This window comes from Somniosus microcephalus, unplaced genomic scaffold (assembly GCF_052327205.1).
Source record: "Somniosus microcephalus isolate GS21.2 unplaced genomic scaffold, FLI_Smic_1.0 unresolved_chr1, whole genome shotgun sequence".
Classification (NCBI taxonomy): domain Eukaryota; kingdom Metazoa; phylum Chordata; class Chondrichthyes; order Squaliformes; family Somniosidae; genus Somniosus; species Somniosus microcephalus.
In genome coordinates, this window is record NW_028225179.1 from 133,506,614 (window position 1) to 133,519,281 (window position 12,668).

General features: G+C 51.0%; 1 protein-coding gene and 1 non-coding gene across 2 annotated transcripts in view; both read left to right on the forward strand.

Annotated features, from left to right (window-relative positions):
• The first annotated feature begins 2,162 nt into the window (after positions 1 to 2,162).
• On the forward strand, positions 2,163 to 2,236 carry trnai-aau (transfer RNA isoleucine (anticodon AAU)). The gene has a single exon. It is a non-coding gene; the product is annotated as a tRNA-Ile (tRNA).
• A 756-nt stretch (positions 2,237 to 2,992) lies between these two features.
• Positions 2,993 to 12,668, forward strand: part of LOC147095878 (guanine nucleotide-binding protein-like 1) — a 31,127-nt gene continuing 21,451 nt past the window's right edge. Inside the window, exons 1-5 of the mRNA XM_085973733.1 lie at positions 2,993 to 3,019; positions 7,836 to 7,914; positions 8,118 to 8,213; positions 10,633 to 10,818; positions 11,609 to 11,787. Coding sequence (XP_085829859.1) covers positions 2,993 to 3,019; positions 7,836 to 7,914; positions 8,118 to 8,213; positions 10,633 to 10,818; positions 11,609 to 11,787 — 567 coding nt within the window. The remainder of the gene's footprint in view (positions 3,020 to 7,835; positions 7,915 to 8,117; positions 8,214 to 10,632; positions 10,819 to 11,608; positions 11,788 to 12,668) is intronic.

Sequence of the window (12,668 nt, forward strand, 5' to 3'; positions counted from 1 at the left end):
GCACCTTGGGATGTTTTACTATGTTCAAGGTGCTATATAAATGCAAGTTGCTGTTGTTTCCTCCCTTCCGTATTCTTGACTGATTCACTATATACCTACTATTTTTCTTCTCTCTTGTCATGGACGGTCAATGAGGCAATGTCTCCTGCACTCCAGGCCCAACCTTGTCCTTTGCAGCTACCGCAGAATCAGTTTTTAATGTGTGTATGTGTATATAGATATATAGATGAGTATATGTAGCTATATACACACACACATATGCATACACACAATTATATTTTATAATACACAGACATATTAAGAGCTTACTATGTCTGTTCTACCTGGTACACCTACACTGACTGATTTCTTTCGTGAGCCAGTTCCTTCCTCTCTCCGCAGGTGATTCAATTTCCCCAGAACTTTACGACTAGGTAACGCGGGAGATGAAGAGGAGCATTATCCTGGTGCTGAATAAGATCGACCTCACTCCGCCCTCCCTAGTGGTGGCCTGGAAACAGTGTCCCAGAAATTCGGGTCTCCACGGGTGAGTACGCACGGGGTACTCACCCGCAGGCCCAATGGAAGTGCCGGTTTCGTGCATGCAATGCGCATGCGCGGGAAACCGGCACTTCCGTTCCCTTAAAGGAAGGGGTTCAGAGGTCGAGCGCGTGTGCCGGAGAGGCAGCGCGTGTGCATCAAACGTACGTTTGTTTTTTGCAGGTTTCTCCAGGAGGGTAAGTCTCCAGGAGATACACTTTTAAAAAGCAGGCGCAAGGCCTGCCTTTAACAAGGTAAGTGGTGAATTGATTAAAATTAAAACATTTTTTCCACAGGTTTATTATTTTTAAATACTTTAAAGAAAGGTAAGTTTATTTTTAGCCCCGTTTGAAAATGTATTTAATTGTTTCAAAATTTTTAATTATTGTGTGAAAGTTATTTCATGTAATTTATAGTTATTTTAAAAATATGATTTTTTAAAATTTATTTGAAGTTTTAGTGATGTTTTGCGGCTTATAGTAATTTTAGGTTTGACAGCTGTTCCTGTCAAACTTATGAATGAAGCATTCCCTGCTACCATTGGCTCTCCATGGCCCACCTGATCCCAGGGGACGCAGGGAACTAACTTCGCCCCTGGGATACGCAAGCACTGCGCGCCGGCAGTTGGAGGAGTCGGCACTTCTGGGACTGACTTCCTGCTTTAAAGAATAAAATGGCCGTTTTCTTGCGATGTCCTGAACACAGGCTGATTTTCTGGCAGTTATTATTTGAAGACTTGTGGAATGTCTCCAGGCCGAGGAAAGCGGTTCTATTAAAATGTTGGGGTGTGTCCGGGATTTGGACCCGATACCTCTCGCATTTTAATTGATGTGAATTCCCAAAACGAGAATCACACCCCTAAAACCAAAGAGCCGCTGAATCTGCGCTGATTGTTTAATCTCGGCAATGATAATTTCACATCCATAAAGCAGCTAGTTTAGATCAGAGGCAGTGTTAAATCTCATATATTGTTCAAATGCATCAATGTGTGAATATGACATTAAATGTGTTTCAATAAAGTGGGAGGTCGGGGCCAGTGGTTTCCAAGGTGATCTTACCTGTGGCTCTCTTGACTCTCTCCTTCCTCCACAGGCTGCCGGTTTATAAACCTTGTTTTAAATCTGCTGCTCTGGGCCAGTGCATCCCACAGTCTCACAACCCTTTCTACAAATACCCTTTCACTGCTTTACTTCTCTGTGTATTAGTTATGAATCACCCTGAGGTGCAATGGTGGCAATTGTGACGTCAAATTAAAAGGCAGCGAATTGGAACCACGTTGGGGTCACAGTTTCTTTTTGCACAGAAATGAACCTGAATCATTCAAGGTGGAATATTGTATTTGCTGCATCACAATAAACAATACCTTGTTATAAATGTTGGCTCATTAGTTCCCCAGTGTCAGAGGAAGAATTGTCTGATCCCCTCATTTATTTCATGTAAGACACAAACACTGGGTAATCATTCAGGATCACCTCACAGATTGACACTGAGATAAACAAAGCGGGAGGTACAGACAGCAATGGGACACATGGCACAACAGACAAGAGAGCTGGAGAAATACAGAACGGTCTGAGACTCCAGAAGACAGTGACCGGTAGCTGATAGACATCAGTGAGTGGAAGCGAGAAAGAATGTCGGGCTTCGGCCCCGTGGCTTAGCTGGTGAAAGCGTCTGTCTAATAAACAGGCGATCCTGGGTTCGAGTCCCAGCGGGGTCTTTCTTTCTTCCTGACTCTCCAGGGGTGAGTTTCTTCTCGAGTGAAAAGCCTGCAATCCTTTTAAATGTAACTGCGGCTGCAGTAGTTCCCATTCTGGATTAAGGCTCCAGTCGCTGCGGGACCTGGGTCGAATTCCACCGCTGTCCAAATTTCTGGCGGTGCTGATTTTGGCCTTCAGCAAAAATCCATCTTTTCTAAGCAGTGTCGTGTGTTACTTTGTTGTGATCAGAGCAGCGCTGCTGTGTGGCGCCGTGATCGTATAGTGGTTAATATTCTGCGTTGTGGCCGCAGCAACCTCGGTTCGAATCTGAGTCACGACACAGATTTTTCTTCCATTCCACAGTCAATAGCCCTCCTTTCCTGTGGTATTACCTTCATCTAATATTCACTTTCACCTACTTACACCGCCGAGTGTGCTCCGCCACAACTGCTGTTCCTGGGGCACGTGTCCCAATCGCCCTAATCTGAGTTGGTGCTTTGAAACCAGTTGATACATTTAGACACGCGGGGCCGCTCGACAGTCAAGCTCTGCGAAAGCAGGACCGGCCTTTGTAACCAAAGCAGGCCGACTGTACAAGAAAATTCCATCGGAAATCAAGTGAACTGGGGAGGCTAACGGAAGAACTGGGTTTTATTTACCTGGTAGTTGGCGCTTTTCCCTGAACAATTGAGGAGCGTGAGCGACGGGAAGCGCTACATAGCCGCGGGTGAAGGGTGAAATATGCAATTTTGGCAAACTGGTTATCAAAAAGGATAATGGACGCTCAGGAGTTATCAAGGAGAGTAAGGGACGCTCCCGATTTACCAGACAGGCTTTGGGACGCTCCCGATATACCAGACAGGGTATGGGACGCTCCGGAGGTAGCAGACAGCTTAAGGGACGCTCCGGATTTACCAGACGGAGTAAGGGACGCTCCTGTTGTACCAGACAGGGTAAAGGACGCTCCGCATGTTGCAGACAGTTTAGGGGACGCTCCCGATGTACCAGACAGTGTAAGGCACGCTCCCGATGTACCAGACAGTGTAAGGCACGCTCCCGATGTACCAGACAGTGTAAGGGACGCTCCCGATGTCCCGGACAGTGTAAGGGACGCTCCCGATGTCCCGGACAGTGTAAGGCACGCTCCCGATGTCCCGGACAGTGTAAGGCACGCTCCCGATGTACCGGACAGTGTAAGGCACGCTCCCGATGTACCAGACAGTGTAAGGCACGCTCCCGATGTACCAGACAGTGTAAGGCACGCTCCCGATGTACCAGACAGTGTAAGGCACGCTCCCGATGTACCAGACAGTGTAAGGCACGCTCCCGATGTACCGGACAGTGTAAGGCACGCTCCCGATGTACCAGACAGTGTAAGGCACGCTCCCGATGTACCAGACAGTGTAAGGCACGCTCCCGATGTACCAGACAGTGTAAGGCACGCTCCCGATGTACCAGACAGTGTAAGGCACGCTCCCGATGTACCAGACAGTGTAAGGCACGCTCCCGATGTACCAGACAGTGTAAGGCACGCTCCCGATGTACCAGACAGTGTAAGGCACGCTCCCGATGTACCAGACAGGGTAAGGCACGCTCCCGATGTACCAGACAGGGTAAGGCACGCTCCCGATGTACCAGACAGTGTAAGGCACGCTCCCGATGTACCAGACAGTGTAAGGGACGCTCCGGATGGATCAGATAGGGTAAGCGACGCTCCGGCAATACCAGACAGTGTAAGGGACGCTCCCGATGTACCAGACAGGGTAAGGGATGCTCCCGATGTACCAGACAGTGTAAGGCACGCTCCCGATGTACCAGACAGTGTAAGGCACGCTCCCGATGTACCGGACAGTGTAAGGCACGCTCCCGATGTCCCGGGCAGTGTAAGGCACGCTCCCAATGTACCAGACAGTGTAAGGCACGCTCTGGGTGTACCAGACAGTGTAAGGGACGCTCCCGATGTACCAGACAGTGTAAGGCACGCTCTGGGTGTACCAGACAGTGTAAGGGACGCTCCGGATGGATCAGATAGGGTAAGCGACGCTCCGGCAGTACCAGACAGTGTAAGGGACGCTCCCGATGTACCAGACAGTGTAAGGCACGCTCTGGGTGTACCAGACAGTGTAAGGGACGCTCCGGATGGATCAGATAGGGTAAGCGACGCTCCGGCAGTACCAGACAGTGTAAGGGACGCTCCCGATATACCAGACAGTGTAAGGGACGCTCCCGATGTACCAGACAGGGTAAGGGATGCTCCCGATGTACCAGACAGTGTAAGCGACGCTCCGGCAGTACCAGACAGTGTAAGGGATGCTCCCGATGTACCAGACAGTGTAAGGCACGCTCCCGATGTACCAGACAGTATAAGGGACGCTCCCGATGTACCAGACAGTGTAAGGGACGCTCCGGATATACCAGACAGTGTAAGGGACGCTCCCGATGTACCAGACAGGGTAAGGGATGCTCCCGATGTACCAGACAGTGTAAGCGACGCTCCGGCAGTACCAGACAGTGCAAGGCACGCTCCCGATGTACCAGACAGTGTAAGGCACGCTCCCGATGTACCAGACAGTGTAAGGCACGCTCTGGATGTACCGGACAGTGTAAGGCACGCTCCCGATGTACCAGACTGTGTAAGGCACGCTCCGGATGTACCGGACAGTGTAAGGCACGCTCCCGATGTACCAGACTGTGTAAGGGACGCTCCGGATGTACCGGACAGTGTAAGGCACGCTCCCGATGTACCAGACTGTGTAAGGCACGCTCCGGATGTACCGGACAGTGTAAGGCACGCTCCCGATGTACCAGACTGTGTAAGGCACGCTCCGGATGTACCGGACAGTGTAAGGCACGCTCCCGATGTACCAGCCAGTGTAAGGGACGCTCCGGGTGTACCAGACAGCGTAAGGCACGCTCCGGATGTACCAGACAGGGTAAGGGACGCTCCGGATGGATCAGATAGGGTAAGCGACGCTCCGGCAGTACCAGACAGTGTAAGGGACGCTCCCGATGTACCAGACAGGGTAAAGGACGCTCACGATGTACCGGACAGTGTAAGGGACGCTCCCGATGTACCAGACAGGGTAAAGGACGCTCCCGATGTACCAGACAGTGTAAGGCACGCTCCCGATGTACCGGACAGTGTAAGGCACGCTCTGGATGTACCGGACAGTGTAAGGCACGCTCCGGATGTACCGGACAGTGTAAGGCACGCTCCCGATGTACCAGACTGTGTAAGGCACGCTCCGGATGTACCGGACAGTGTAAGGCACGCTCCCGATGTACCAGACTGTGTAAGGCACGCTCCGGATGTACCGGACAGTGTAAGGCACGCTCCGGATGTACCGGACAGTGTAAGGCACGCTCTGGATGTACCAGACAGTGTAAGGGACGCTCCGGATGTACCGGACAGTGTAAGGCACGCTCCGGATGTACCGGACAGTGTAAGGCACGCTCTGGATGTACCAGACAGTGTAAGGCACGCTCTGGATGTACCAGACAGTGTAAGGCACGCTCTGGATGTACCAGACAGTGTAAGGCACGCTCCCGATGTACCGGACAGTGTAAGGCACGCTCTGGATGTACCAGACAGTGTAAGGGACACTCCCGATGTACCGGACAGTGTAAGGCACGCTCCGGATGTACCGGACAGTGTAAGGGACGCTCCTGATGTACCAGACAGTGTAAGGGACGCTCCTGATGTACCAGACAGTGTAAGGCACGCTCCCAATGTACCAGACAGTGTAAGGCACGCTCTGGATGTACCAGACAGTGTAAGGCACGCTCCCGATGTACCGGACAGTGTAAGGCACGCTCTGGATGTACCAGACAGTGTAAGGCACGCTCCGGATGTACCGGACAGTGTAAGGCACGCTCCGGATGTACCGGACAGTGTAAGGCACGCTCCCGATGTACCAGACAGGGTAAGGGACGCTCCGGATGGATCAGATAGGGTAAGCGACGCTCCGGCAGTACCAGACAGTGTAAGGGACGCTCCCGATATACCAGACAGTGTAAGGGATGCTCCCGATGTACCAGACAGGGTAAGGCACGCTCCCGATGTACCAGACAGTGTAAGGCACGCTCCCGATGTACCAGACAGTGTAAGGCACGCTCCCGATGTACCGGACAGTGTAAGGCACGCTCCCGATGTACCAGACTGTGTAAGGCACGCTCCGGATGTACCGGACAGTGTAAGGCACGCTCCCGATGTACCAGACTGTGTAAGGCACGCTCCGGATGTACCGGACAGTGTAAGGCACGCTCCCGATGTACCAGCCAGTGTAAGGGACGCTCCGGGTGTACCAGACAGTGTAAGGCACGCTCCGGGTGTACCAGACAGTGTAAGGCACGCTCCCGATGTACCAGACAGGGTAAGGCACGCTCCCAATGTACCAGACAGGGTAAGGGACGCTCCGGATGTACCAGACAGGGTAAGGGACGCTCAGGATGGATCAGATAGGTTAAGCGACGCTCCTGCAGTACCAGACAGGGTAAGGGATGCTCAAGAAGTTCTAGAGCGGGTAAGGGACGGTCCGGCAGTATCAGACAGGGTAAGTGCCGCTCAGGAGTTATCAGAGAGGCTGGTGGATGCAGAGTTATTACTTTCTAAACCTCATATTTTCAAAGTATCAAGAAAAGCAAAAGTTGAATCCGAATGTAACAGATGGTCTGCCGAGTCCCACTTGGGGGCAATGAGAAGGTAGAATGGGGCCGGACTGGACATTTGCAGCGCTCAGAAATACATTTATAACTGACACAGATTCCCCAACCTAATACATTAATAAATAATATAGATACATCTAAATACATTTGTAACGAACAGAGGTGCAAAAGCATTTACATCTAACACAATAGCAACTCACAAATACATTTGTATCTAATATCGTCACACACAAATATACTTACAACCATCAGAGGTGATTGTTTGCTAAAAAATAATTTAATTGATTGTCCTTAAAGCCATGATATTTACATGACAGTTTGCATTGACCTTCCTACAAAGCCGCTGGAGATTGTTGGAGAATGATTTGGGTCCTGACCGATTATTGGTTAGGCGGATTAGAACAAGCTTTGAGCGCAAGTCCAATATTAGAAGTCGGCGTTAAAAAGGGGCTCACGCGGGACCGTTCGCAAATTTCAATCGACAATCCCCAAAGCGAGATTCATACCCCTAGACGAAAGAGTCACTCTGTCTAGAATACAGATCCAATCAACTGGTTATCAAATATAAAATCGAATGGATTTGTCATGTATTGTCCATTGCATTTTGACTGACACGTGTGCCCGTAGTTCTATTCCGGTTCCAAGCCCACTTTTTACTGTGGATGACTTGCCCGGAATGTGCTTGGAGAAGTGTTAGAATCGCAGTACAGCCCTTCCCACTGTCGCTTCCTCTAAATCTCCGCCCAGGATTTTCACCTGTGCAAGGTTCATCAGCTTGAGCTACAGTTTAATTTGTTCTCGGCATTAACTGTGCTGATCCTTTAACTTGTCCCATTAGCCCAGGATCGGAATCCCAGGCGGGCCCACAGCACAACGGCCAGTGCACTAGGTAAGTGCAGGTCGGAGACTTTCACCCGCGGGAAGCCTATAACCCGAATTTCTGGGCCAATCCAGCAGAAGTTCCCTCAGCTCCACCTGCTCTGCTTCACGTCGTACCCGCGGGAGAAACCGGGCGAGACGGAGCCGAGCGCCGGTAAGTAGCGGGAGGGCCTGCGCCGTGTCTGAGTGAGAGGGTTAATTCCCCCCCACCCCACCTTCGTGACAGACACAGTGACTGACATCCAGTGTTAATAACTTCAAAAACATTGAGCTGGTGTAAACGTGGGGCTCTTCAGTTATTCCAGCTCGACCAGTGAGACTGTGCGTTTCCTTCACCTGTCTGTTGTGGGCTTTTAGTTTTTCAGAAGCGGAGGCGACGGAGGCGAATCAGGACAACGGCCGTGGGGCCCAAACAACTCCTGAAATCCTGCGAGACCATCAGGCGAGGAAAAGGTAAGGCTGGGAATCGGGGCAGGCCCAGGAAACGAGCTCCGGCACAAGGGACGGGAACACTCTGGACCGATACAAGTCATTTCATAATCCTCATCCAATCTTACAGCACAGAAGGAGGCCATTCGGCCCGCCGTGCCTGTGCCGGCTCTTTGAAAGAGCTGTCCAGTTTAGTCCCACAACACAGCTTTTCCCCACAACCCTGCAAATGAGTCCTCTTCAGGTACATGTCCAATTGCCTTTGAAAGTTACTGTGGAATCTGATTCCACCACACTTTCAGGTAGTGCGATCCAGACCTGAACAACCCTCTGTGTGAAGAAATGTCTCCTCATTTCCCCGCTAGTTCTTTTGCCAATTATTTTAAATCTGTGACCTCCAGTTACCGACCCACTTGCCGGAGGAAATAGTTTCTCCCGACTTGTCCTATCGAAATCCCGTTTAATTTCAAATGCCTCCAGAACCATCTCTGCTCTAAGGAGAGCGATCCCAGCTTCTCCAGTCTCTCCACATAACTGAAGTCCCTCATCCCTGGTATCATCCTGGTAAGCCTCCTCTGTATCCTCTCCACGGCCTCGACATCCTTCCTATAGTGTGGTGCCCAGAATTGTACACCATGATGTGCTGTCATCTTATAAACTCCGTCTGTTTCCCACTAACTCCGCAGTTCAAATCACGCTGAAGCCGCTGACTCCTTGCTGGGGTACTGAGCACAGGCGCCTGGCGCCCTCCCGTACCTTATCCACTACACTGTGAGCCGAGACTCGGAGAATGCTGCTCCACAGTGGGAGCATGTTTTTTTATTATTTATTCCCGGGATGTGGGTGTCGCTGGCAAGGCCAGCATTTATTGCCCATCCCTGTTTGCCCTTGAGAAGGTGAGGGTGAGCTGTCTCCTTGAACCGCTGCAGTCCGTGTGGTGAAGGTACTCCCACAGTGCTGGTAGGGAGTGAATTCCAGGATTTTGACCCAGTGACGATGAATGAACCAGCCTGTGTGACTCAACCATCTGAAGCAGTCACTACGCCCCTGGTCTTTGGAACTCTCTCCCATAACCACTTGCTCCCTCTGTGTGGCCGGGTCAACGAGGGAAGAACAGTAATGAGGCCTTTCCAATTCCGGCACAGCCTGAGAATGATTCAAAAAAAATTCCTTAAAAAAAACTCCTTTTAAAGTCTATGTCTTTGACCGCGTCTTCTTCTTTCTCCCTCCCGGTCCATTGCGACTCCTGCTCCCGGCTCCCCCTCCCTCTTTAGCCCGAATCCAACGTGAGAGTTGCTCCATAAAAATCTGCTGGTCGTTTCCCAGCTGCTGCTGCGGCGTTTTGCCTCTCCCGGATTCAGCTGTTCTCTGTGTGACTCTCGTCTGACACCTGCTGGCAGGAACCGGCACCACATCAGCACCACCAGCAGAAACCCTCGCTCTTCTCATAGAATCACAGAGCACAGGAGGAGGCCATTCGGTCCATTGTGTCTGGGCCCGCTCTTTGAAAGAATTAGTCCCACACCCCTGCTGCTACTCTTTCCCCCCATAGCCCTGCATTTTTTTCCTTTTCAGTATTTATGAAAGTTGAATCTGCTTCATCCACCCTTTCAGGCAGTGCATTCCAGATTTAAACAAATCGCTACGTATGAAAAAAAATTCTCCTTATCTCGCCTCTGGATTTTTTGCCCATTACTTTAAACTGTGGCCTCTGGTTACTGACCCTCCTGTCACTGGAAACAGTTTCTCCCTATTTACTCTATCAAAACCTCTATCAAAATAGAGGATAGGAACTTAGGAACAGGAGGGGGCCATTCAACGGGTCAAGCCTGTTTCCCCCATTCAGTTAAATTATGGCTCATCTGTATCTTAACTCCATTTACCCGCCTTGGTTCGTATCCCTTAATAACCTTGCTGAACAAAAATCTATCAATCTCAGTTTAGAAATTTGCAATTGACCCCCAGCCTCACTAGCTTTTTGGGAGAGAGTTCCCGATTTTCACTGCCCTTTGTGTGAAGAAGTGCTTCCTGACATCATCCCTAAATGGCCGAGCTCTGATTTGAAGGTTCTGCCCCCTTGGTCTGGAATCTCCCACCAGAGGAAATAGTTTCTCTCTATCTACACTATCGAATCCTTCAATCATCTTAAACACCTCACTTAGATCACCCCTTAATCTTCTATACTCAGGGGAATACAAGCCCAGTCTAAGCAACCTGTCCTCCTAATTTAACCCTTTGAGTCCCGGTATCATTCTATGTTGCCCCCCCTCCAATGTGAACTGATCCTTCCTGAGGCGCGGGGCCCAGAACTGAACGCAGTTACTCCAGGTGGGGTCTGACCAGAACTTTCTATCACTGCAGCAGAACTTCCCCCCTTTGTATTCCAGCCCTCGTCCATTCCTTTCTTCTTGAATCGTGTAACTGCTTTTCTGTCTCTTGCTAGTGGGCTTGACCAGTTGGAAGGAGAAGATGGAGCGGGACGCGGCAAACACTCACCACGAGGACCTGACCGACGAGGAGGACGAAGATGATGCTGTCCTGGTGGAGCATCAGACGGATTCTGCCATGGAAATGTGCGCACCGGTGGATGAACTTTACAAGGATGGCCTCCTCACCGTGGGTTGTGTGGGTGAGTTGGCACGACCGGCGCATTTGGCTTTTAACATGCTCGATGCAGTGGGTGGTAACCGCTGGAAAGGAGCAGCTTCCTCCCTTCCCTTTAAAGACCCACATTTTCCTTGCCAAGAAAACAGGGCCATTCATGCAGTACACTTGACTACCACCAGATGGCAATACTGCAGAAACCCTGTCGCTCAACTTGTCGAAAGCTGGAAAATGTCAAACTGTTCCTGCTTTGTGGTATGCCTTCATCCTCTCTACCTCCTCTTTGCTCTCTCTCCTCCTCGTTCCTCACTCCCTCTTTTCTCTCCTCTCTTCTTTTCTCTCCCCTCCTCTTCCCTCTACCCCTCTTCTTCCCTCTCTGCCCCTCTCTTCCTCTTTCCTCTCTTCCCCTCTCCTTTCGCCCCCTCTCCTTCTTTCCCCCCCTCTTTCCCTCCCTCTTTCCCTCCCTCTTTCCCCTGACCCTCCATTTTCTCTTTCCCCTCTCCTCCCCCTCTCCCCCCACCCCGCTAATCTCTCTTCAGGTTTTCCAGAGGCCAGTGGGAGTTCAGTGAGCGGGTGCACGAGCATTTCTGAAGTCAAAGATGTGGAAAATGTCCCAAACTGGAATTTGAAGAACAGTTTTATTCTCAATCCTTTTGAGTTTCAGCTGCCCCAGAAGAAGGAAAGAGCTTGGCTTCTTTCACGTCCGCCGGTCGTCCCCAAGCACTTCGCTGACAACAAATGACTTTCCAAGTGTGGTGAATTTGTACAGGGCTCAAAGTCAGGGGGTAAAATGTCTCTTTCCTTGTCTCGCTCAGGGTTCCCGAATGTGGGCAAGTCGTCTCTCATCAACGGCCTGGTGGGGAAGAAGGTGGTGAGCGTGTCCCGGACCCCGGGTCACACCAAGTACTTCCAGACCTACTTCCTGACTCCCACCGTCCAGCTCTGCGACTGCCCGGGTCTGATCTTCCCGTCACTCGTGGACCGTCAGCAACAGGTCAGTTAATGGCGCTGTGTGTTTTGTGAAGGTCAAACACTGCAACAACAACCCGCATAGAGCAAACTTAGGAGAACTATCAGAGAATCTGACAGAGCCACATCAGGAGACATTAGGACAGGTGACTGGTCACAGAGGAATGTTTAAAGGATCGTCTTAAAGGAGGAGAGAGTGAGGGAGAGGTTTAGGGAGGGAATTCCAGAGCTTAGGGCCCAGGCAGCTGAAAGCACAGCCACCAATGGTGGGGCAAAGGGAGTGGGGAATGCGCAAGAGGCCAGAATTGGAGTGATGTGCCTCAATAATTCCGAGACTCGATGTTAGCGAAACAAAACAAGGCTTTTATTAACTTAGAAAGTAACACGTAAGAGAGAGAGGTATCTTCCTTCTGGAGACTGAGGCCAGACTGAGCTAGCTTACAAAAGGGGCCAGGTATGGGCGGAGCCCTACACACAGCACATTCCAGCACATTCCAATAAACAATACAATGAGGACTGGGGGAAGGGAAATGACACTGAAACTGACCACAATCACAGGCAGTGATGAATGGAATATTTCATCACATTCACCCCTTCTATAGATTTAGTCTGTTCGGGGGTTTGATAGTCCTCTGCGACCGACGTGGCTGTTGTGGTGCCGCGGGTGTCGGCTGGGTGTCCCCGGTAGCCACCTGGGTCTCTGCCGGGGGTGCAGCCAGGGTTGTTGAAGGGGTAGTTGGTGGGGGTGCCGTTGGTCGATGTTCTTCCGGGGGTGATGAAAGAGTAGTGGGTGGGTAAGAGTTGCTGTGATCGTTGTTGCTGCTATTGCCGTGGTTGTTGTCGATGCCGGCTGGGGCGACGTCTTTTATGCACACGGTGTCCTCCCTTCCGTCGGCGTGCCGGACA